At 43.6% G+C, this 26115-nt stretch overlaps 1 protein-coding gene across 1 annotated transcript in view; it reads left to right on the top strand.

The window, feature by feature from the left end:
- IGF2R (insulin like growth factor 2 receptor) overlaps positions 1–26115 on the top strand; it is a 123949-nt gene that overhangs the window by 31993 nt on the left and 65841 nt on the right. The window contains exons 3-8 of the mRNA XM_032253140.1: positions 7202–7326; positions 8925–9023; positions 17821–17953; positions 20423–20552; positions 22714–22819; positions 25934–26096. Coding sequence (XP_032109031.1) covers positions 7202–7326; positions 8925–9023; positions 17821–17953; positions 20423–20552; positions 22714–22819; positions 25934–26096 — 756 coding nt within the window. The remainder of the gene's footprint in view (positions 1–7201; positions 7327–8924; positions 9024–17820; positions 17954–20422; positions 20553–22713; positions 22820–25933; positions 26097–26115) is intronic.

Here is a 26115-nt window from a genome sequence, read left to right as displayed (position 1 = left end):
GCAATTCTCCTGCCTCAGCCTCCCGAGTAGCTGGGACTACAGGCGTGCGCCACCATGCCCAGCTAATTTTTGTATTTTAAGTAGAGACGGGGTTTCACCATGTTGACCAGGATGGTCTCGATCTCTTGACCTCGTGATCCACCCGCCTCGGCCTCCCAAAGTGCTGGGATTACAGGCGTGAGCCACTGCGCCCGGCCCTATATACTGTATTCTTACAATAAAGTAAGCTAAAGGAAAGAAAATAATAAGAAAATGAGGCCAGGCGTGGTGGCTCACACCTGTAATCACAGCACTTTGGGAGGCTGAGGTGGGAGGATCACCTAAGCCCAGAAGTTTGAGACCAGCTTGGACAACATAGTGGAACTCTGTCTCTGCAAAAAATAAAAAAATTAGCCAAGCATAGTGGTGCACGCCTGTAGTCCCAGTTACTTGGGAGGTTGAGGCAGGAGGATCACTTGAGCCCAGGAGGTTGAGGCTGCAGTGAGCTGTGATCTGGCCACTGTACTCCCCAACCTAGGTAAGAGACCCTGTCTCAGGAAAAAAAAAAATCATAACGAAGAGAAAATATGTTTATTATTCATTAAGTGGAAGTGGATCATCATATAAAGGTCTTCAGCCTCATCGTCTTCACATTGCGTAGGGTGAGTAGGAGGAAGAGAAGGGACTGGTTTTGTTGTTCTGGGGTTACAGAGGTGAAAGAAAATCTGTGTGCAAGTGGACCTGTGACCTTCAGACCTGTGTAGTTCAAGGGTCAACTATATTTGATTTCCTTTTTAAGTACCTCAGATGTCTGGTTTCATAGTTAGAATTTCAGTGTAACAATAATGCTTAGAAATTTATCAGTATTATATATTTAATCATATATTTATTAGTTACGATAAATCTAAAATTCTCTTAGATGTTCTAAATCAATTGCTGAGTTATAAACTTTGAAGTTTATATTAAGCATTGCAGTAAAAATACCAAATACGTTCACATTCCAACACACCAAATATTAATATGATGATTTTAATTTAATTAATCTTCTGAGGTTTAAAGCCCTATATCCACTTCAGGAAGCCTGTTACCAGCCGGTTTAACTTGAGATAATATACTCCCTAGGGAACAGTGTTCATTAAGGTTACCACCAGAGCCTGGAATTCTGTTTGGCTTTTTGTTAGTGACCAGGTAGATCACAGTGAGTCCCAATGTAGTTGCTGTTCCAGGTGATTCATTTACTCTAAATAACCTGGCCCCTGACTTCCATTGATTTTATAGTGTCTGATTCTTGTATGCACTCACAGAAATCTACAGTAAGCATCTGGATTGATCATTGGATTGTATTTTTCATCTCTTTGACTGATAGGATGTGAAAATGTCTTTTCCTCTTAATTCTTTTCTTCTTTTATTTTCTTAAAACCTAGAATTCTGTTGGATATTTAAGATGATACCTGGTTGAGTTTTGGATGTAACTTGTGTTTTTATCTGATTTATGGTCTCTCCTGATATTCTGGCAATATCTGTTACATTTTAAAACATATATTCACATAGTCTTTTATGACTCAAACCAATAGAAGAAATAGTACTATATGTAGATGTTTGTACAAAAGGTTTTTTGTAGCATTGTTTATTGTGGCAAATATGCTGGAACATTCTACTGTATGGGTATGGTTCAGTAATTTATAGTGTATTTTCTTATTTACTTGGTTAAATCATAGATTATATGTATACATTATATTAAAACATAGCCAACAGTTAATGTTTATAATAAATATTCAACTACCAGACATATGTAGGTACTGGTTTAGGTACTGGACTTGAATCAGTTGCTACAACAGTTAAGAATCTCTTTTTTTCAGGGAGCTTACGTTTTAGTAGGGTGGGAGACAGATGAAGAAAATAAGCTAAGTAGTATGTTAAACTGTGATGACTGCTATGGAAAAGGAAAGAAAAGGTAGTCAGGAGTAGTACTGGGGCTCATGGGTGTGTGGGCAAGGACATTAAATAGGATAAGTGTCACTGAGAATGTGACATGTAAGTAAAGACCTAGAGTTGACGGAGTGAGCTGTGTGTCTTTGTGGGGGAACAGCCAGTTCAGGGGACAAGAGGGGTAGCCAAGAAGTGTGTTGGTGGTAGTAGGAAAATAAATCTCTTTTTAAGAGAGTGTCCATATCGAGAAGCAGATAGCTGGAGGTAAAAATAATTGGATTTTTTTTTTTTTCCAGTTTGGCAAAATAGCGTGAATAGTGTATGTTGAAGGAAAGGATAAGTGGGTGGTGCAGGGGAGAGAGGAGAAACTTGCTTGAGCCCATCAGGAAGTAGCACAGGAAGGGTTTTCTGTCTGCCTCATAGGTTCTAATTGCCGTGGCAGGAGGGCTGCCTGTGAAGTCAGATCACCAGGCTTTGTAGCTTCAAGGAGGGTGAGTTACTGTGGGGCTTGGAGGTTCGACTTGGGGGTCTGACGGAGCTGCATCTGTGGGCCAGTGCAGCCAGGCATGGTGGTGCAGGTGAGAGCGTGGCCTGGAGGGCTCCAAGGTGCAGCCTGGCCAGCAAGGTGTGGAAGGCCCTGGCAAGCCTCTCTGGAGCTTTTGGAGATGGGCCTGGTGGTCTGGTAGGGTCTAGTGAGTGTGGCTTGGAATGCTGGGCGGTGTGGCCTGGCTGGCACCGAGGTCCCTGCCGGGGTTCTGGAGAACCTGAAGCTGCGGCCCCGGGGGTGCGGCCAGTGTGGTGTGGAGGCCCGCGTGTATAGCCTGGCGGTTCCTGTGAGCATGGTTTGGAGGGCCTGGTGAGTGTGTCCTGGCGGGCCCCGCGAGCATGGCCTAGAGTGTCACCAAATCAAACTGGACTCGTCTACCTGTGCACCAGGGAAGGCCAAACATCGAAGCGCAGGGGGTTTGCTGGAGAGTGGACCACGAGGAGACAGGAGGAATGTTCAAACCTGTCTCCCTAACTAAGCTGGGAGCTGGCTCAGGTTTTATAAGTGTAGGGTAATAAGTGCGATCTGATTGGATCTTGCAATGAGTTGGACACCAGGGCTCTATCTGAATGGATCGTGGATCCTGCCCCTTCGTGTGCGTTTCTTTTTTTTTTTTTTCTAAGACGGGGTTTCACCATGTTGGTCAGGCTGGTCTTGAACTCCTACCTCAGCTGGTCTGCCTGCCTTGGCCTCCAAAGTGCTTGGATTACAGGCGTGAGCCACTACGCCCGGCCCGTGTGCGCTTCTTAATTCAGTCCCACTCCTCAGCCTGGTTCGAGCGCTTAGGTTCCGCCCTGTTGCAAGCTTGGTTGATCTGGCAGGCTCGGGTGACGTGACCTCAAACTGGGAGCCATGGCTGCCGAAAGACAGCGAACATCTTTGCACACGCAGGAGGATCCAGCTTGGTCTAATGTGGTTCTACACGGGCTCTGCCAGCGAGTCTTAGCGGTTCTTCTGGCGGGCAGCCCCGCGGGCTTGGAGCCTGGGGTCAGCAGTGCTGGGAGGCTGAGGCTTGGCCTGTTGGGCACAGGCCTTGGAAGCCGGCTGGGGGCCGGTCCCTGCCCGGCCCTTCTCTGCGAGGCCGCGGTTCTCTGTAGCCTCTCGCCGGTGTCTGCTCTTGGCCGCTGGGCTGCGAGGAATCCTCAGAGGGCTGGGTACGCGCCCTGCCTGGGATCTGCCAGCAAGGGCCGCAGTGGCTGCCCGCATGGCTGTGCGGCTGGGTCCCTCTTCCCACCTCCAGGGCCTTTTCTGCGTCCTTTTCAGGATGTGCTCCGTACATTATGAGGGACCCGCAGGAGCTCTTGGCACAGAGCGGTCACCCTGTATGCGACCAGGACACGAGGTTTGGGACTTGGCCTGTGAAGCTGCCAGGAGATGCCGCATCCCTCTGGCTGCTGCGGCTGCCGCATCCCCCACCCTAACCTATTCCCCTCCCCATTCCCCCCACTCTGCAGGCCTCCCCGCCTCCTGGGCTTGTCGTGCCTCCTGGGTGGCGCCCCATGCTCCTGCCGCCCCCCACAGCGTCTCCTGCCCCCTCCCCTCACGCCTCTTGGGCCTCTCGAGTCTACCCGGTCCTATGCGTGTCCTCGCGCCCTTCTAGCCTCCTCGGCCCCCGTGCCTTCTCGCGCCTCTGCGCCTACTGGCGCTCCGCGCCTACTGGGCTCCGCGCCTACCGAGCCTCCCGCGCCCCGCCGCGCCCCGCCGCTTTTCTCCTCACGCCCCTCCGCTCCCCACGCCTCCTCACCCCTGTGCCTCCCTGCTTTCCCCCGCACCACTCGGCGCCCTTCGCGCCCCAAGTGCCTCCCTGCACCCTGCATGCCCCACGCGCCTGCTGCGCCCCGCCCCCTGCATGCCTTCTGCGTCCCCAGCCGTCGCGCACCTTCAGCTGCGCATCTCCCCAGGCGGGCACCTCAGAGGCCGCTGAGCCTGCCCCGCCCTGCCCCTGCTCAACGCCTCCCAGACACGCCTACTGCGGGCGGGACTCGGGGAGTTGTCCAGGCATGGGAGCTGTCCAGGCGCGCGGGAGCTGTCCAGGCGCGCGGGAGCTGTCCAGGCCCGCGGGAGCTGTCCAGGCGCGCGGGAGCTGTCCAGGCGCGCGGGAACTGCCCACTGGGCGCTGCCCATGGGGGCACTGTCCTTGGTCCTAGCGCCTCTGCAGGGCTTCTGTGTCCTTTTGGCTGAGCCGAGTTTAAGTCCGAGGCGGAAAGGTTTTAGAAAAGACTCTGGGCGTTGCAGATTGCGAAGGATGATCCTGGCCGACCTTTGCACGTAGGCAGACAAACCACCGGGCCGTCAGCCTGGTGCTGTGGAACAGCCCTGACTTCTGGTCCACGCCTGCCCTCCTTCTGCCCCTGTCCCAAGACTTCAGGTGTATATGGGATTGGATCAGCTTTTGTAACGAGCTCATGACGCATGCAGTGATCCATGTGTTAATCCATGGACTAACCTTTTTCCTTTTAAAAATTTAGTTGTTTTGTATAATGTAGTGAGCCCTGTTTTCAGCAAAAATGTAGAATCTTGGCGGTAACCACTATCTGACTGTTTTACTCTTCTCTCTTTCACTTTCCACTAGAAGTAATCAGCCCACATTTTGTATTAATTTTTTTAACTCTAATTTCCAAAATAAATTTGCACGTATGCAGCTAGGTTTATTAAAGTGTATACCTTCCTTTGTATAGCTTTTGGGACCTAAGTGCAGCAATATTACTAAAAATCAACCATATTGTTGTTCTTCATTGTAGTTTATTCCTTCTGACTGCTGTGATAGTTTATTGTGTGGATCTGCCAAAGTTAATTGATCCACTCTTCTGTTGATGGGCCTTTGGTTATTTCCAGGTTTTTGCACTTACGAAGAGCATGAGATATTTTTTCGCGTTTTCTGCAGTGCATATTTCATGTGTGCATAGTTTTCTCTTGTGTGTAGACCTGAGTAGAATAACAAGGTCACAGGGCACACAAGTATTCAATTTTAGGGCATAATGTCCTGCTGACTTAAATAGTTGTTGAACCAGTTAACATTTCACTAGCAACACAGGAGAGCTCTGACCCATCTCACCTCTGACACTTGGTATTCAATTTTTTGCCAGAGGGATGACGGTAAATGATATACCATTTTGGTCTTGATTTGAAATTCCTTGATCACCAATAACATTGAACATCTGTTAACATATTTATTGATGTACATTTTTCTTCAGTTTACTTGATCATGTTTTGTTCATTTTATATTGGGTTATCTATTACATATGACCTAGATTAGAATTTTTTCTTTTCATTGGATATTAAAATCCACCATTATGTGGCTAGGTGTGGGTTTTTCATTCTCTCTGTTTTCTAGTGTGGTGTGTGCTTTCTCAGTCAGAGGTAATTTATCGTCCTTTATTTCCTGGAATTATATATAAAAAATTCTTATTTGTTTGCATGTGAATGTATGTAGAGATTCTTGATGATGGTTCTTTGCCAGTTATGTGTTTTTCCCAGTTTATAACTTCCTCCATTTTCTTGAAGCTATTTGTTGTTGAGCGTAAACTCTCAAATTGAATAGGTTAACCTTATTAATTTTTTTAGTCTTAATAAATATTTTCTATGTTAATATTTCTACCGTAATTTGAAGTTTGGATTTTGATGTTTACATCTTTAATCCATTTAGGCAGAGGTGCCTAATCTTTTGGCTTTCCTGGGCCACACTGGAAGAAGAATACTGTCTTTGGCCACACATAAAATACACTGATGCTAATGATACCTAATGAGCCTATCTTCGTTCTCTCTCTCTCTCTCTCTCTCTCTTTCTCTCTCCCTCCCCCCCCCTTCCCCCCCCCCCCACACACAAGGCTTTAAGAAAGTTTACAATTTGTGTTGAGCTGCATTCAAAGCCATTCTGGGTTGTACGTGGCCCAGGGCCGTGGGTTGGACAAGCTTGCATTTAGAGTTGATTTTTGTACTTAGTACTAGGTTAGGGATCAAATTTTATGTTTTTCCATATGGATAAGCATTTTGTTTCTAGTTCTGTTTCTGTTTCCAGTTCTGTTTATTGAACAGCCTCCTCTTTTCCCTAATCTATTACTTCTGCTGTAATCAAAGTTTAATTCATACTTGTGTCTCTGTGCCCTCTCTTCTAGTTGATTGGTCTCTATTCTAGTCTTTTGATCAGTTTATTCTTATGCCAACCCCTATCATGTTGATTTTTATATAGACTTTTTATTCTGGACTGTTACAGTAATGTCCCAGAGAAACAGAGATGTGGTTACTCTACTTGTGGGCCTTTCTAGAGAATGTTGATTTCATAGCATATGTGACGGGAAGTATTGACAAATTTCAATACTGAAATTTGTGTGAGTTATATATTCTGATTTATATTTTTGAAGATCACACTGGTACAAGATGGATGAGGAAATGGGGCTGGTGAGGGATGAGACTAGCGTGGAGACAGGGGGATGAGTTAGGTGGCCAGTGCTGGAGTGCAGGTAGTGGTTTTAGTGGGAGTAGAGGTGGAGAAATGTGGACAGATTTGAGATGGGTGCACAGCTGTGGACCTTTCTGATGTATAGAATGCAGCAGACAAGGGAAAGATGGCACTCAATGTAATGGGGATGCCACTCCTGAGATGGAAAATCCTGGGAAAGGACAGTTTTATAAATTTATAAACTATCGCATACATTATAATGACATTTCTAATTTGCTTTTCCTTGGAAATTGCTTTTTGGTTATGTATGTTTTATAGCCTGTTCACTTTGTTTTCTCTCCAAATAGGTGATTATCCTCTGAGAAGTGCAACCAGATCTCTTCTGGAATTCAACACAACAGTGAGCTGTGACCAGCAAGGCACAAATCACAGAGTCCAGAGCAGCATCGCCTTCCTGTGTGGGAAAACCCTGGTGAGTCCACAAAGCCGCTTTATGTATTTCTTTAAAAAAAAAAAAAAAAAAAAAAAAAAAAAAAAAAGTCTGCTTCTTGGCACTCTGGCTGTAGAGGTATTCCAGGAAGAATCAGTGAGCAAACTTAGAAACACAAATAAGAAAAACGCTACCAAATCACCGTCACCATCAAGAACCAATAAGGAAACAAAGTCTAAACTTGTTACAGCTTTTAAGTAAAACACAGAGCACATCTTTTGTAAAACTGCAATTCAAAGTGATTAGTGTGTTAGAAAGCAGAGTACTGTTTAATGTTTATTTTGTAGGCATTTGTTTTCTCCTAAAACCTCTTCTAGCATTTCATTTTGATAGGCTTTAGGGCATCGTATTTAACTTTTTAAAAAATATTTTTCTTTCCTCATTTGTGTTAAGTTAGAGATACCAACATCTGTTTAGGAGACGTCTTGGCCCGTGGGTGTGGGGTTCTCAAGTTTTTTGGATATTACTTGGTGTTTAAAGGGGACATCATTGTGTAAATTATTATGATTCTTAAATTGTATGTAATTTGTTGATTTTAATCTTTAGTTTTGTAAAGGAACTTGCAGTAAATAATTGTTTTAGCTCTTGGGAGAAGGAATTGGTGTACAAATTCTACGAATGTTCTTGAATCAGTAAGAACCCAATCTTTAGGAAAATCAGGTTGAGTGAAAGTCTGTGGCTACTAAATTGCTTTAAAATATCATTTTAGAGTTTGAGGCTATGACTGTTGCATCTTTAGGTCTACAGTGTCTTATCTGAAGAACTTTGAAAATAAAACTAATATTGTTAATTTTGGATCAGCCTATGAATTGCATCGCTGTGCATGTTGAAACCTTAAAAAAAAAAAAAGAATCTGTAGCAGCATGAAATGAGAATATTTATATTTCAGAATATAATATATAGCTGCTATTTTAACTTTAACTAATTTCCTTTGTGAATTCTGTGTTCACCATTCCAAAAATAGAACTGTGAAGGATAACTCCTTAGACTTGCATGTGGGAGTGCAGAGGCCAGTGCCTGCTGTGCCTGTGTCATCCTGCGATGCTGTGGTCGACTGGTTTGTCTAGTCAACCTACTCTAATGTCCTTTTCTAATGTCCTCTAGTCCACTCTGGTTGTGTTTAACAGGAGGGGCTGCCTTGGAGGCTGGGCGTCTGCTGGGTGTACTGACTTGGTCAGATGCGGTTGGGCTCCTCATGGGAGCCTTTTCACGGGGAGCATGAGGTCACGTTTTCTGGCTTTGGTTTGCTGGCATGTGCTTGAGAACATTTGGAGTTGGAGAGGAGAATGACTGAGGATTTCTTCCCATGAACTCACTCGCTATACTTGCATAGCTGATGTGGTAGAACACTTTTGGATCAGTTACATTAAAATCCCAGCATGATTTTATGAAGCTTTTGTCTCAGAATTTTCAGATTTTGGAACCTCTCAGTGACCCCATTTAATTAAAGCAGTTGCATCCCCTGCCCTTCTTGCTGCTGCTTTCTTTATTTTAGTAGCCATTACTGCATTCTAATTTTAAAGAAGAATTTTTACAATATGTGGTATGGTAACTTATAATTTTTTTTTTTTTTTTAATAGGGAACTCCTGAATTTGTAACTGCAACAGAATGTGTGCACTACTTTGAGTGGAGGACCACTGCAGCCTGCAAGAAAGACATATTTAAAGCAAATAAGGAGGTAACACGGGAACTTCAAACTTACATGCTTATGAAGTATACTCTGGGGACCTTTACCTTTCAAATACTGATTCTAACCTTTCAGGGTGAAAATCTTTTTTAGCAGCCGGGCGTGGTGGCTCACGCCTGTAATCCAAGCACTTTGGAGGCCAAGGCGGGCGGATCACCTGAGGTTTGGAGTTCAAGACCAGCCTGACCAACATGGTGAAACCCCGTCTTATAAAAAATAAATAAATAAATAAAAAATTAAAAAAAAAAAAAAATAAAAAAAAAAAAAAAAAAGAAAATCTTTTTTAGCTTCCAAATTGCATTTGAGCAGATAAACCATGTGATTTAATTTTTAAAACTTTTCTGAGTGGTTCTTATTTTTAGGACAGGGCATTTAAAATATCACAGGATGTGATTTTTGGTCCAGATTGGAAATAGAATGGCTCATCCATATAGGGCAAGTTAGTTCTTGGTTTCTGGTGCTGTGCAGCTCAGTAAACTAAGTGACATGGTTGGGCTTGGGCTTGGGCTTAGAGTATTCACTATACCTGCAGGAGCGATCTGTTTCTGACCTTGACTGCTTCGTCTTCCTTTGCACCTGGCTTTCCACCTGTGTTGCACCCGCTCTGATAAGTCTTCTTTACCTGTTTGTATTGTTAAATCTCTCTGTCCCTCTCCTCAGCCTTGGGTTGACTTCTGGCTGCAGTGTCAGTCCAGGCCAGGTGTCCCTTAAATTCTTTTCCAGCTCACCTCAGAGACTAGATTGCTAGATTTCTGTTATTGTTATGTCTGCTTCTTGTTATTTGAACACAGAATTCCTTAGTCAAGATATATATAAACATTCACACACCTATATGTATTTGTTATGTGCCCTATGATGTTTTGAAATATGTATACATTTGGAATGGCTACCTCGAGCTAATTACATGTGCATTATGTCACATATTTACAGTTTTTGTGTTGTGAAGACACTTAAAATCTACTCTCTTAGTGATATGCAAGAACACATTATGTTGTTATTAACTGTAGTGGTGTTTAATGGATCTCTCAGGCAGGTCATTCTTGTGGAATAATGAAATGTCCTCTTCCCCAGCTCGGACACCCTGATGTTGCCCTGCTACTTGATTCTCCCTGGCCCTGGGGAATATCAGACCGTTCCTTCTGCTGCTTCTCCATGCCCAGCACCCTAGATCCTAAAGGGAGTTTCTTCTTCTCACCTTGATAACAATCTTAGTTAATTGATTATCTCGATTTTCTCTATTCTGTTTTTAAGAATTTTCAAAGATTATAAGGATTCAGGAATTAATGAATGCTCATAATGAGTAATTTTTAGTGGTAGCTTAATACCATGCAGTTTAATAAGGCAAAAATAAATATTTATTTTTAAAAAATTAATTCAAATTCAATTTTGAATAATAAATCACCAATTTTTTCAAATATGATCATCTATAAAGGGAAAAACAATTTCATATGGAAGTGGAAGTGGAAAAATATTGCCTCCCAGAAAAGGACATGAGGAGCAGTCAGTGAAAAATAAAAGTTTAAAGTGGTAAGAATTAAGGCTATTTAGAAAGTAGTGTCAAATGTCAACTTTCATTTAAAAACTTAGGTAAAGCTGTTAGATGACATATATTGTTAGCCGTAGGAAAAGCATCTCAAAGCAGACATCTGTTTGAGGGGTGGGAGTGAGGGTGGGAGTACTGTGTGTTCATTCTCACATTGCTATGAAGAAACACCTGAGACTGGGTAATTTATAAAGAAAAGAGGTTTAATTTGCTCACAGTTCTGCAAGTTGTACAGGAAGCATGGCAGCATCTGCTTCTGGAGATGCCTCAGGAAACTTACTGTCCTGCTGGAAAGCAAGAGTATTGAACACCTCACATGACCAGAGCCCAAGGGAGTGAGTGGGAAGGGGAGGTGTCACCCACTTTTAAATGGCCACATCTCACAAGAACTCACTATCATGAGAACAAGCAAGGAGGGGTACGTGGTATCTGCCCCCATGAACCAGTCACCTCCTCAGGCCCTGCCTCCAACGCTGAGGATTACAATTTGACACGAGATTTGGGTGAGGACACACATTCATCCTAAAGTGCGCATTTGGCCAAATCTGAGTTTGCTTCCTGTGGGAGGTTGGAGGCTGCGACCACAGCGGTGCCCTCTGCTCTCCTGTTAGACCCCAGACCTCTCAGTCCCACAGATACTTTCCTGGGCTCTGCTTTTCCAGCCTGATCACGATACCCTTTTCTTTTTTTCTGTTTTATCTGAGTGTACCTCTTACCTCGCATTGCTGAATTGACAGTTGTGTCTTCTACCACCTAGGAAAAAATTGCTTTCAAAATAAATGAATAGCAATTTGTTTTCTGTGGGTCAGAAATCACCAACTTTAGCCCATGGGTTAAAGCCTGCCCTGGCCCTTTTCTGTACAACCCCAGGACTAAGAATGATTTTCACATTTTTACAGGATTGTTACAAAACAAAGAGGAATATGCCACAGAGACCTATGTGACCTACAAAACCCAAAATGTAGATACCACGTGGCCCTTTGTTAAAAAAAAAAAATGTGCTGATCTGTGTTCTAAATAGTTTTTGGGGTGGGAGTGGGGAGGTATATTCTGTGGTTTTCTCAAAACGATGACATTTAATTTCTCTTAGGAGCAGATGGAAGATGCATGAGAAATGTTTGTAATTTGTTCGCTCTTATCTCCTCAGGTGTAGTTGGCAGCTGGGGCTTTATTCATTGAGTTTTCACTTATTGAGAGCCTATTGTGAACTAAGCAGTAGGAATTTTGTTAAGTTTTGGAATGCTTTCAGAGAGCCCATAGACTAATGGTGTGGAGGACATATCCATATTCACTCACTCAGTTTTTTTTTTTTTTTTGCCTTAGGGATAGATTGATTAAATAGAACTGAAAAGCATAATGACTGCCAAAAATGTAGTGCTGTCACTGTTAGCAAATCTTAGTAAAGCATATGCCCTTTTTTCTCTTTTCAGTTCGATTTGATTATACCTTACAGGTGATGGTATGATAACTTTAAAACATATTAAAGGTTTATGTACTTATAAAACACTCATTCCCTAAAGAAAAAAAAAAATCTCAGTTTGGTTTAGTGTCAATATAGTCTTGCTTTCTACAATGTCTACAATTTTTACTAATGTCTCATTTATTTATTAGTTTTGCTCTGTCACGTTTAGAATGATTTTGATGGACAAAAATTATGTTAGTTCCAATAGCACTTTTAAACTTATTGGTATAGTTTGTTCAGCGGATTCTGGTAGGGGCCTGTAAGATAATTATTTCTCTAAAGCATTGTGTAAATACACCTCCTACCATAGTGCTCTTGGGAACAGGCAGAATTCAGAACTGGCCTGCTGGTAGTCTTACCAGGGTTATAAAAGTAGGATTATTATATAAAAAACAGCATTAACTCAATGTGTGGTGTGTTGCGGCTGGCAAACAACCTCGCTCCCCAGGCTGCTAAATTCCTGTTCTTATGAATGTCTCCTTTGCTGTGTTTGCTGTAACAGGAAGTGGGAGGACGTTCCCCAGTAGCCTTGACTGTTTTTCCGATGCATACTCCAATTCTGTGGAGTGCAGTATGAGGCATGTCTTCTCTTCCTTTCTGGAGTAGGGACATAGCCAGAAGTTGCTACCTGCCCCAAGCAGGGTGCCTGCTGATCTTGCCAACTTGGAATCCTCTAAGTGTCTTCGTGAAATGGAGCTATTTTCAGAATGAAAAGTTCTTTGATTTTCCCTTCTTGCCATTTGCCATCTTGCTTCCTTTCCATCACAGGCTTTCATTTTGCCGGCTAGAGAATTGCATCTTTTCTTGCATCCTGCGCAGTCCACTGACTCAGTCCCCTCTTGGGTTAATGTTTTTGTATAAACTTGCTGGGGATGACAGGCTTTAGATTTGCAGGATAATGGGCACTTGTGGCTTTTTACTGTAACACAATTGTAGTCTGTGGCAATAACTTTCTTTTATTTTCATTGCTTTTCTGTGTAAATGTGGTGGAAGGCTTAAGCTCCGTGTGCTGATACCCTCTGAACACTAGAGGTTCCAACCTCCTCCATTATTAGTAGAAACACTTAGGTGTCTGAGAAGTATTTTAGGCCACAGGTGACTTTGCTTTGAGGATATGGTGCCCCTGAGGCTTGTGAGTAGGTGTAGGTCCTTTGATTCACTCTATTAGCTCTCCATGAATCTCTGACAGCAGGACTGGGGAAAAAGGTTAGTGGGTTAGAGCATTCATGCAGATTTGATAGCCTATTTCTAAGAGAAATTTGAAAGCTAAATATTAAGCAGTTAACTTTTGTAAATAGACCTATCTGTGAATTACTTCAGTCTAAAAGATAACATTTTAGGAAATTTATCCATGGAAAATAAGAAAACTGCTTTAAAATGATCACAGAGAACATGAAATTTTAGAATATTTTTTGGAAGAGGTAGTTAAAATGATGCCAGTGTATTATTTTGGAAATAAGACTTATAGGGATGTTTCACGTAGTCATGGTTCACTTGGTGACCAGGGCCTTTTTTACTGTGGGAGGGTTCATCTTTGGGCTTGGGTTCTTGCTGTGATGTAGAAGTTGGGTGCCCCCACTTCATGAAACTGTACCACAAAGATGTGGCCTCAGAGCCATGGTTTCTGTCCAGGGCAGGGAGTCTTGCAGTCTGGGGCAGTTTCACCATCTGAGCACAGATGCTGATATAGTTTGGATTTTTTCCCTGTCCAAATCTCATGTTGAATTTTAATCCCTAATGTTGGAGGTGGAGCTTGGTGGAAGGTGATTAAATCATGGGGGTAGTCTTTCGTGAATGGTTTAGCACCATCCCCTTGGTGCTGTCCTCATGATTGTGAGTGAATCCTCTTGAGATGTGGTTGTTTCAAAGTGTGTAGCACCTCACTTTGCTCCTGCCTTTGACGTGTGACATGCTTGCTCCCGCGTCACTTTCTGCCATGAGTAAATGCTTCTTGAGGCCTCCCTAGAAGCTGAGCTATGCTTCTTGTACAACCTGCAGAACTGTGAGCCAATTAAACCTCTTTTCTTTATAAATTACGCAGTGTCAGGTATTTACAGCAGTGCAAGAACAGCCTAATACAGACTGCTTGGATCTCAGCTGTTTTTTTTTTGGCCTGCTGCCACTAATGGGGCACAAGTAAGAAACTCACCGAGTTAAGGGCATTAGAACTTGGTGGGTTCTGCTATTGTCTGCTGAGCTATGGAGCTCAGACTGCACCTTTTCTTCCCATGTGGGCTCTTTGGTGCAACAGAGGCGCCTCTGTGCCTCCCTAGAATGTTGCCCTGGAGGCTCTCTGATCACCGTTGGGGAAAGTGCATGTGTAAGCTGTTAGAGAGCCTGAAGATGGGCTTGCCTGACCCAGCTCCGCCCAGCTTTCCTTCCTTAACCTGCCTTGGTGGCAGAACACAGGACTGTAATGCTTAGGCGTCCCATGGCCCCACCCATTTTCTAGCACATGGGAGTAGTCTCCCAGTTAACAAAGGCTAAGCATAAATCCTGCAAGTACCATTTCCTGGCCAAGAGGTGAACTTGCATAGCCCGTGAGCTGACACAGCTGTGTACACAGTTGCACAGTGCAATGGCAGGAAAGCTTTGCATGATCACAGTTACCATCATGCCTCACCATACCCTGGCTACTCAGGAGGTCCTGAGCCTGCTTAGCAGCCTGGTCTATTACTACTGTTTGAGAAAGTCACCACACAAAGGCTATCTATAACCAAGGAGTTCATACAGAGTCTTTGCTGCTAAAAGCATCCAGAAGCAAAGCCAAATAAAATTATTTATTTGGCAACATACATTATAGTCAGATTCTCAAGGCGGGGGAAAACCCTCTAGTCCTAGCAAAAGTAAATTTGAAACCAGAAAGTGACGGTTTCTCTAGATGAGAAGGAACCAGGGTAACAATTCTGGAAATATGAAAAAGCAGGGTGTTATAACACCCCCAAAGGATCATATTAATACTTCAGAAATAGTTCCTAAACAAAGTGAAATGATTGAAATCCTAAAGAATTCAAAAGATTTATTTTTAAGAAGATGAGAAAGTTGAAAACCAATACAAAGAAATCAGAAAATCAATCCAGGACAGAAATGAGAAATTTACCAAAGTATATTCTTTAAAAATTAAACAGAATTTCTAGAAATGAAAATTTTATTATAGGAATTATAAAATACAGTTGAAAGCTTCAACAGTAGACTGGACAAATAAACCTAAGTGCCCACCAATAGATGACTAGGTAAAGAATGCATACACACACACACACACACATACATACATACATACATACATACATATACCATGGAATACCATTCAGCCATAAGACAGAATGAAATCCTGTGTTTTGCAGTAATATTGATGGAACTTGAGGCCATTATCTTGAGTGAAATAACTTAGTCAAGCACCACATATTCTCATTTATAAGTGGGAGCTAAATAATACATACACATGGACATGGTGACTGGAATAATAAATATTGGAGCTTCAGAAAGGTGAGAAGGTGGGAGGGTGGTGAGAGATGAGAAATGAGAAATTCCCTAATGGGTACAATATACAGTATTCTGGTGTTGGTTACTCTAAAAGCACAGACTTCACTACTGTGTCCTATTCATGTAATACAACTGCACTTGTTCCTCTTAAATCTATGTAAAACAAAGAAAGAGGCACCCTCTTAAAGTGCAGGGTCTTACCAACTCTAACAATGGGCTTTCTTGATGTTTTTAAAATAAAAAGACTGTTAGGTCATAGGTATGAGAGACTGGACACATAAATTAGAACTGGGTAAGAATGGATTGAAATACTCAGAGGAGGAACTCATCTTCACAGTTTATGAAACCAATATTTACTGAGCTCGCTGTATGTTCCAGGCATCATCCTTAGCCTGCAGTGACAAACCCTTGTCCTCAAGGATCCCCTATTCTAGTGGGGGGAAACTGACAAGTCAACAGATAGCAGTACCTAGTATCATATATCACAGCACTGTAAACAAAAGTGCGGCTGAGTACAGGAGACAGAGGGAGGTGGAGAGTGCTGTTTCAGGTAAAGGTGTCAGAAAAGGTCTCACTAAGGGTGGTGCTTCATCAGAGACCCCAGTGAAGTGAGGGAAAGAAGCCATGTGTATATCTGGGGAAGCACATCTCAGGTAGAGAGGACTTTGAATTTCAGAGGGGCAGAACTGCATCAAGAGGTATGTGTGGCTGCATAGGGTGAGGAGAGGGTAGGGCGGTGAGGGCGGTGTCATGAAGTAGTTTGAATTTCCTTCTCAGTGTAATGGGAAGCTGCTTTGTACAGGGAGATTTAATTCTAAAGGGCCAGTCCTGTGCTTGTGGAGACATGGGCTAAGGTAGTAGGGCATTGAAGCTAGAACTGGGGGGCCAGTGAAGATACTATTGCAGGCAAGAGATTATGGTACATTGGACAGGGTGGCAATGGTGGAGGTGGTAAGAAGGGAGTGGATCCAGGATTTAGTCTGAAGGGAGAGCTGGTGAGACTTGCCGATGGTTGGATGTAGACTGTGAGAGAAGGTGGCAGTGGGGCAGGGGGACCTTAAGGTTTTGCCCAATTGACTGGTTGAATGATGGTGCCATTTGCTGAGATGAGGAACACGGGGGTAACAGTAGGTTTTGGGGGAGAAATCAAAGGCTCATTTCAAATATCTTAAATTTGAGATGGTTTTGTATATCCAAGTGCTGATGATAAACAAGAGCAATAAACAGCACTTACGCCAACCAGCCAGGAGCTGTACCTCAAGCTTCATATGCATTAGCTCACTCAGGCCTTACAGTAGCCCCATGAAGGAATAACTGTCATTATTCCAGTATGACATGTAGGGAAACTGAGCCACAGAGGTTAACTTCATTCATGGTCATGCTAAGTGTTCATGCCAGAGTTTGAACCCCAGGTTTTCTGCTTTGAGTCTGTGCTTATAAACATAGCTTCTGCTATTGTTGGCTGTGCAAGCCTACAGTTCTGTGGAAAGGTCAAGGCTAGAGATATGAATTTGGAAGTCACTGGCAGACATTTATAACCATGCATGAGGTCACCAAGGGACTGAGCATAGGCAGGAAAGAGGGCTGCTCAGTAAGCTGTGGTACACTTCTGCATTTAGAGTCAGTCAGAGGGAAGGCAAGGAGGCTGAGAAAGAGCAGGAAGTGAGGCAGAAGAAATCTAGGAGCCTGTGGATGCAAGCCACAGGAAGAACGGGTTTCAGGAGGTGGGGAATGATCAGTAGCATCCAAAGCCACGAGAGACCATGTAAGGGGAAGCCTAGGACATGAGTGCTGGATGTGTCAGCAGAGATGTTGTGGGTGACCTGGTAAGCGGGGTTTTGAAGGAGTGGGAGACAGCAAGCTGATGTGACTGTGTTCAAGAGGGAAGGGAAGGTAGGAAGAGGAGGAGATGTGTAGGGACAGTTGAAGGGTTTTTTGATTTTTGCTCTAAGTTGCAGAGACATGAGATGATAGCTGGGGGAAGTAGGGACCCAGAAGGACATTTGTGAGGTGGTCAATCTCATGGCATGCTGACGGAAATGATCCAGTGGAGAGGGAAAACCTGGTGATGCAAGTGAGGGGAGAAGATTGCAGTCCTCATGTAGGTGAGAAGAGATACTGAAAACACGGAGGAGCCAAGGCATTTATTGACCTTGGCCTGGGTACTTTTGTTATTAGGGGACACCATGGCACGATAGTCCCTAAGGAATGGAGAGCAGTATTGTACGACATTGGCTATAAACTTTTCTGATTGACCAAGATGTATATTGAAAACTTGCTTTTCTCTTCCCCCCTTTTAGGTGCCGTGCTATGCATTTGATACAGAGTTGAAGAAGCATGATCTCAATCCTCTGATTAAGCTTAGTGGTGCCTACTTGGTGGATGACTCTGATCCGGACACTTCTCTATTCATCAATGTTTGTAGAGACATAGGTATGAATCTTTGTGGAGCTGAGGGGTGACGGTGAGGGATTTCTTATATGGCTTCAATATCTTTCCCCTTCTACCTTTATTTCTGTTTGCACGTCCATGTTACTGATGAGGTCCTCTAAGAAAGCTTTTGCCCCAAAAGATGTTCTCTTTGCACAACCCACCTCTTCTCCCCTAATAGATTCCATGCCTCCTCCCCAACCCCTGCACATTCTATCCAGACTGTTGGTCCATTCCATGTGGGTGTTCTCTTGACCAGACACCTTGGGTTTCAAGATTCTATAGTAGTGAGGGTTGGTCTTGTTCTGTGTGTGTACCCGAGTCACTTGGCTCTGAGTCACGGGCTGGGTAAAAAAGCAAAAGCGATGATCAAAGACTTGAGTACTTGGTCAGGATGCATATTTTGGCCCAAGCTGACTTTTTCCTGACTTTTTCTGTACTTGCTGGAACTGGCGTGAGTAGCTTTAGCATCTTTGAAAAATTAACGGAAGGCTGTAAATAAATGGTCTTTATCTAAAAAGGGCCATGAAAAGTTTTACTAAGCCTTTTACTGGCCTTCAGCTGGTTTTGCTAAGCTAGGTTTCTAAAACCTAGCTTGATGTTTCCCTCAAGTGCTGTGAATTGTTAAGTCCTGTAGGCCAGGACTTTCCTTCTACAATGCTAGACATGAGTAAATTCTGCTAGTGATTAACTAATCAAAAGGTCATTTTTAGTGTTTTTCTTTGGTTTTTATTTCTCAAATAGTACATAATGTTTTGCCCTTAGAAAAGTTTAGAGAAAATTAAAAAAAACTCAGTATATGGAAGTATTGCTGGATAATGAGTATTAACTTATAATTATTCTTTAAATTGTACATGTACATTATACTATCTTGTTTGTGTATTATTTCTAAACAGTTAAAAACAGTAAATACACCCCATTCGGGGCTCACCAAAAGTAACCAGTGATCACTAGATTTTTTTGGGGGTTAGAGTATTACATCTTTCTTTTGTTCTCCACGGATAACCTTTATTGGTCTTTTGGAAAAAGACTAATGCAGTCTTTGTCATAAAAGGGTCTGTAACTCAAGTTTGGTTATAAAGTTGATGAATTGCGGATTATTGAATTCTGAATTAATATGCTATTTTGATTTGGAAAACATTTAGGTTTCTGGTCTTTTAACATTTTGCAGATCATCTAAATTTGCTGGGTATTTTCTTATAAAAGTTTTTTCTTTCCAACTTACTGGCAATTTGAGTTGAGCTTGAATGACTTTGATTCATAGTAAACGTGCCCCAGTTTTTACTCAGACATTCTCCATTCCCTGGAAATTGCCCCAAGCCTCAAGCCAAGTTTGCATGTGACCCTTAAAACCTCATGGATAGTTTTGGTCTTGCCACCATGAACTTAACTCCTTGCATTCTCAGGGTGCTTGCCATATATTGTGCCTTTGGTGTACCAAGTGGTTTGTCTTAAATTGAGTTCCCGTGAGGGCAAGGAGCCTGTGGCACAGCAGATACTGTAGGTGGAACAAAGCCACCCGTTTGTGAAATTTCATAATTCCACCCTGTGTTTGGAGGACTTGAGAGTTAAAGGGTTGCTTACCTCTTCACTAGCTGGTGCCTCCTTACTGCAGAAGGAAGTAGATAACCCTTCCCATCTTTGATTGATAAGGCAGATAAAACTCAGGAGAGGTGAGATTATTCACCACTCATTTGTGGGAAAAGGGTTTTTTGAATCCCTCCTATGTGCTAGGCACTAATCCAGGCACTGAATGATAGCACTGAACACACCACAGCTCCTGTTTTCCTGGAGCTTTAGTTAGATAGGAGAAAAGATGCATAGTAAACAAGTAAATCCCGAAGTATACTATTATGTAAGGTATTGGGCCATGACCATAGAAATGCGTGGTAAAGAGCAACCTGGCTGTAGTCATAGGTGCCACTGTCAGTCAGTAAAGACCTGCGTGGTGTTTGGGACATATTCTGGGTATGTTCTCATCTTTAATCTTCCCCTAAACCTGTGCAGTAGCACTCTGGCAACTGGATAGTTTTGCAGTTAGACCAATGTTACAGAGATAGTAAGTGGTTGATTTAGGATTTGAACCCAGAGCTGTGGTTTCTTTCCACTAATCTCCTGATTGTTCCAGTGATCTGTGGAGTGCCTGCATCTTCCAGTCTCTGTAGCTTGAAAGAGGATAATGCTAACGTTGTTGTAGCTCAGGCAGAGGATGGGTACATCTCTTAACTACAGACAACATGATGACCTGTTTCCCGGGCACCTCTTCTATACCAGTGCAGAGCCAGTACTTTACATTCCTTCATCCTGAGCTTTGTTTGGAGAGGGTTAATGGTTTGTCCAAGATTTCAGAATGGTTACTTAGGGAGACTTTTAAGAATTGAATAATTTATTTAAAGGGGCCCCGGATCTAAGGATACATGTGATTACCACTCCTGACACTTAATCTGATTTAATGTAATACCTGATTTTCAGACACGCTGCGGGACCCAGGTTCACAGCTGCGGGCCTGTCCTCCTGGCACTGCCGCCTGTCTGGTAAGAGGAGACCAGGCGTTCGACGTTGGCCAACCCCAGGAGGGACTGAAGCTGGTGCGCAAGGACAGGTCAGTTGAGGCTGCCACTGCCGTTGGCGTTTTTAATCTCCAGCAAGGACCTGAGTTTCAGAGAGCTGCAGGAACATCCTTTTGTAGCAGTGCTTGAGATAATCCCTGCAGTTACTGCTTTACATGTGCTTGTGAGATCATTGGTTATTGCTGTGAGTCACATAGGCTGGTGTGCTTGATGTCTACTTTCTAATCATTTGTCTCTTACAGCAGTAAAAATATATGTCATGATCTAGTCCATACTACATATCTTTATTTGCCTCATGAAATAATGCCTGTCTTGAGGTGCCTTCTGATATTTTTCATTCTGTGGCACCTGTGAAATTGATTTTGTATCTCTTGTTTTCTCATCTTGGGAGGGCAAGAGACAGGAGGGACAGTTTGCTGGTGACCTTCACTGGACATGACAGGCACCCCTATTCCCAGCGGGGAGTGGCGTTCCTTGTAATCTGCTGTGCTGTTTACATATGCTCTGGTACTGCCTTTGTAGCACGGCCTGGCAGACACCTGCATTTCTCCAGTGTGTTGCACGTGACCATATGCTGAACTGAGATCAAGGATTTACGTTTTCTCCCCATTTAGCGGCCTTTGGTAGACACCTTGTTGTGCTTACTCTACTCTGGAGCTCGTGGCATGTCTGGGTGGTTATAGGGAGCATGTGCACTCTGTCCAAAGAAAATACCTGAGCATAACCTAAGGAGAAAAACGTTTGGAATTTTCTATATGTGTATGTCTGTATTAGTTTGCTCAGGCTGCCATAAGAAAATATGACAGACTGGGTGGCTTAAACCACAGAAATTTATTTCCTACACAGTCTAGAGGCTGCATGTCTGAAGAAGGTGTCACCAGGGCTGCTTTGACGGCCATCTTCTTTTTATGTCTCCACATGGGCTTCCCTCTGTGGGGGTCTGTGTCCTAATCTTTTCTGATAAGGTCAAGTCATTTTGGATTGAGGCCCACCCACATGACCTCCTTTTTCCTTGTTTACCTCTTTAAAGGCCCTGTCTCCAAAGAGAGTCTACATGCTGAGCTATTGCTTAGGGTTTCAACATACCAATTCCGAGGGGAAACAGTTCAGACCATAACTGTCTTTAAGTGACACACTGGCAATTCTTAATACAAATGAGTGCGAGTAACAATTTAGTAACGTGGGACACTGAGCAAAAGTGTGAGCTTTGCTTGTGGGAAAAGGCAGGTCATCTGTGATGAGCTGTTCTCTAGCGGGCAGCCAGAGGCACTGGGCTCATTCCCCACTGAGTGCAGTAAACCCTGGTGGTGGGGGCCGTGTTGGATGGTGGTTTGGGTGGTGGAAGAGAACCCCAGTTCAGTAACTGCCAGGCAGGTGCTGTGGGGTTAAGACAAAACAAAACTTTGGCTTGCATTTAGAATTTGTTGTATAAAGAGAAAATGATTGACTAGTCTTGTGAGCAAAAATATGCTTGGCCTGCTTGTGTGCTTTTTTTTTTTTTTTTTAATTAATTTTGTTACCTGACAACATTTTTTTGTTTATTTTACTCAAACGCTGTTTTCTTCCTTTTTTTTAAAATAAGTTTTACATTCCTTTTTTTCTTTCTTCCTTCTAGGACTTGAAGCAGACCAAACAGGTTTGCTTTGTCCTTTTTTTTTTATGTTTTTGAGATGGGGTCTCACTCCGTTGCCCAGGCTAGAGTGCAGTGGTACAATCTCAGCTCACTGCAACCTCTGCCTCCTGGGGTCAAATGATTCTCCTGCCTCAGCCTCCTGGGCACAGCACCATGCCCAGCTAATTTTTGTATTTGTAGTGGAGATGGGGTTTCGTTATGTTGGCCAGGGTGGTCTCGAATTCCTGACCTCAGGTGATCCACCCACCCTGGCCTCACAAAGTGTTGGGAGTACAGGCGTGAGCCACTGCACCCAGCCAGATCTTCTTAATATATCAAATTTATTTGCTGGTCACTTTTTTTGATTTTTAACAAAATAACACTCATTGGAGTTACTTAAAACATTTTTTTTTTTTTTTCCAAATGGACATGAAATGAAGTCATTTTATACCATAGCTTCTTTTAATATTTTTTCTGTACCCTCTCCCCTTAAGTGAATGTGCTGAATGCTCAGGGCAACACATAAATTTGGATGCACTTTCTACTTTTGTAATACTGGTTTATCAATGTGGCTCTCCCAGGCTTGTCCTGAGTTACGTGAGGGAAGAGGCGGGAAAGCTAGACTTCTGTGACGGTCACAGCCCCGCAGTGACTATTACGTTTGTTTGCCCTTCGGAGCGGAGAGAGGTAAGTGACTTGTTTCCTGATGACTGCAAAGTGGCGCACATTAGCCTGGGTTGCTCATGTGAGTGTCTGGGGTTTGCACAGGGTGGGCCTGGATGCAGGAAGCTGGGAGCCACGACGGAGGTACTGGTGGGCTCTCAGGAAAACATGAGCTTCTTGGAATAGCTTCTGTCACATGAGGCTCACTCAGGGAGAGCTGTTTGCGTTTTGCCTTTTGCTTTTTTACACCAACCCAGAGGGGCCTCCCATATAGTGGGATAGTGTTTTGTTCTAGTCTCTGTGAGATGATTTTAGGTGGTCCATGGGCAGATATTTTTATTTTTGTAATTTGGTTGATTTTAGTGAATAGTGGAAAAATGAAGTATAATTTCAGGCCTGTGATTTCTTATGAGGAGCGTTTCCCTTCCTCTCTCTTCCCAATCTGCCCCTAACCCCCCCCACCTGTGCCTTTCCCCTGACCCCCATCACAGGCCAATTTATTGCTGTGCACTCTGCTTTTGATGAAATCTCTAGCAAAGTTGTAAACTTTGAATGTGGCTGCTGAGACTTACTTGTCCTTGAGTCTCCAGTGCCTCTTTAAGTGTTGTAACCAGGGGTAGGTGCTAATGGAAAGGAGGCGTCCCCCAGGGAGGAAGGGGTAGGGCACGGCTTTCCTTTAGTTTATTTCTGCCTTCTTAGTAGTCCAGTGAAGTAGGGAGGGGCTGAATTCTTTTGCCAGAGAACCACAGTCCCCTGCCCCCAAGCAAATGTGGAATATGCTCTGATGTCAGACTGGCAGCTGGCCTAGTGTGTGTATGGAGACAGTGCAGGGCTCAGCTTGCCACTTTCTGTCCCCAGCCTTCCACGTCCATGTACTATCAGCTGAAGGAAGGCCTGACTGTCTGATGTTTGTTCTAAATAAAAATGGAGAGGAATATTTATTGATATTTTTTATTTGTATCTGCAGATGTGAGTTGAAATCTTTTAAGCCTGGTGAGATGTTCTAGGTGGTAGTGCTTTTAGTGTTTTCCCTTTTTATTTGTTCTGCATTTGGTAAGAATCATTTTACACTATAATAATCAAGAGAATTGTGAATTTTCCTCCTTTTTCCTCGAAGTGGTATGAGGCATTTCTTGGTGTTAGAAGAAGAGGCTGATTTATTATTAGTGGGGCAAGATGTCCCCCCCAACACAATTTTTTTTCTTTTTCTTTTTTTTAAAGACAGGATCTTACTTTTTTGCCCAGGCTGGAGTGCAGTGGCATGACCTCACCTCACTACAGTCTCCACCTCCCCAGTTCTAGCGGTCCTCCCACTTCAGCCTCCTGAGTAGCTGGGACTATAGGCGTACACCACCATGCCTGGCTGATTTTTGTATTTTTAGTAGAGACAGTGTTTTGGCATGTTGACCAGGCTGGCCTTCAGCTCCTGGGTTCAGGTGATCCACCTGCCTCGGCCTCCCAAAGTGCTGGGATTACAGTGTGAGCCACCACACCCAGTCAGGTTTCTTTTCAGGCTTCACTGTTCACTGGGCACACTGTGTGGCATGTGCTTGGACGCTGTAATGCTTGGGCAGTTTGTTTAAGCATTTACTAATGATTTTAGGAGCTGGTATTTAGTAAACACTCACTTTGTCATATAGATCTTTAAAAAAATGGTTTATTGAATTTATTGAGTTTACATACCATAAAATTCAGTTTTTTTAAAAGTACAACTCAGTGGTTATTAGTATTTTTTTTAGACCTGTGCAACCATCATCACAGTCTAATTTTACATTTCTGTTACCCCAAAAAGAAACCTCATGCCCATTAGCAGTCTCTTCCCATTCACATCCCAAGCCCTGGCAACTGTGCACCTTCTTCCTGTCTCTGTGGATTGGCCTTTTTTGAATGTTTTATGTCAAGGGAATCCTGCACAGTGTGGCTTTCTGTGCCTGGCTTCTCTTATGGAGCCTTGGGGTCTGTGTCACTGTGTGTCAGACTGCACTGAGCCAAGGGGGCAGAAGCATCTATTTTGAGTCAGACAGAAGAGGGTTGGACCAGCAACTCTACAACTTACTAATTTGGTGCCACCTGTTTGTATAACTGGTACTTAGTGCCCAGTGTATAGCAGGTGCCCAGTGAGTATTTATGGAATGAATGGTGCTGGGAAGCAGCACTGCTGTGCCCGGTGCTAAGCCCAATAAGAAAGATGTGTCTCCCAAGGACAATTAAAAAGATGGCAGTCAGGAGATCGAGACCATCCCGGCCAACATGGTGAAACCCTGTCTCTACTAAAAAATACAAAAATTAGCTGGGCGTGGTGGTACACGCCTGTAGACTCAGCTGCTTGGGAGGCTGAGGCAGGAGAATTGCTTGAACCTGGGAGGCGCAGGTTGCAGTGAGCCGAAATCACGCCACTGCATTCCAGCTTGGTGGCTGGCAACAGAGCGAGGCTCTGTCTCTTAAAAAAAAAAAAAAAGATGGCAGCGACTCTCTTGGTGAGCAGGGACCCCATCAACCCCCTTCATGGCTCACATCGAAGATGAATGGTGAAGCTCCTGCTCTGTAGTAGCAACATAGTGGCAGAGTCAGGTTTGTGTCTGGGTGGTGCCCTAGCTTCACCCAGGAGCAGAAGTGGGTACAGATATGGTGGTGCCAGCACCCCATAGGGGCTGTGGACCTCGTCCCTGGATGTGCACACACGTGATGATGTTTGCTCAGTGTTGGGGTTTCACCACTTCAGTTGAGCAACTCGTAGAAAGCAGTGAATGGACCATGCAGTCTGCACAGCCTATTACTGCTTGCCAACATCCTAGTGATTGCCACATGCCACTGAGTCTAGGTGCTCACTGGCCGAAGCTTGAGTGTCTCTCTGACGGTGACCAGAAAGGAAATAAGAGTATAAAAAGTAAATGGAGGTGTTACAAGTCAAATGGAAAAAAATAACAGTTTAGGAAAATGATTAAGATAAAAGTAACTTTACTGAGTTGTTAGAAGTCAAATAACCTTAATGTGTTAGAGGCAATTATGATTTAAAAGACAGAAACAGCAGAATGTAGAACCTTAACCTGTCTTTGAGCTTTTCATAAGTGTGGAAAACCTGCATTTAAGCCACATGAAACATTTTTTATTTTGCTTCTTTCACATTGTTTCTGATAGGGCACCATTCCCAAACTCACGGCTAAATCCAACTGCCGCTATGAAATTGAGTGGATTACCGAGTATGCCTGCCACAGAGATTACCTGGAAAGTAAAACCTGTTCCCTGAGCAGCGAGCAGCAGGATGTCTCCATAGACCTCACACCACTTACCCAGAGCGGAGGTGAGCAGGTGCCTTCTGC

This window comes from Sapajus apella, unplaced genomic scaffold, assembly GCF_009761245.1.
Source record: "Sapajus apella isolate SASKATOON/1434 unplaced genomic scaffold, GSC_monkey_1.0 scaffold82, whole genome shotgun sequence".
In the NCBI taxonomy this organism is placed as follows: Eukaryota; Metazoa; Chordata; class Mammalia; order Primates; family Cebidae; genus Sapajus; species Sapajus apella.
Note: the sequence above shows the minus strand (reverse complement) of the source record. Positions and strands in the feature narration are given on the sequence as shown.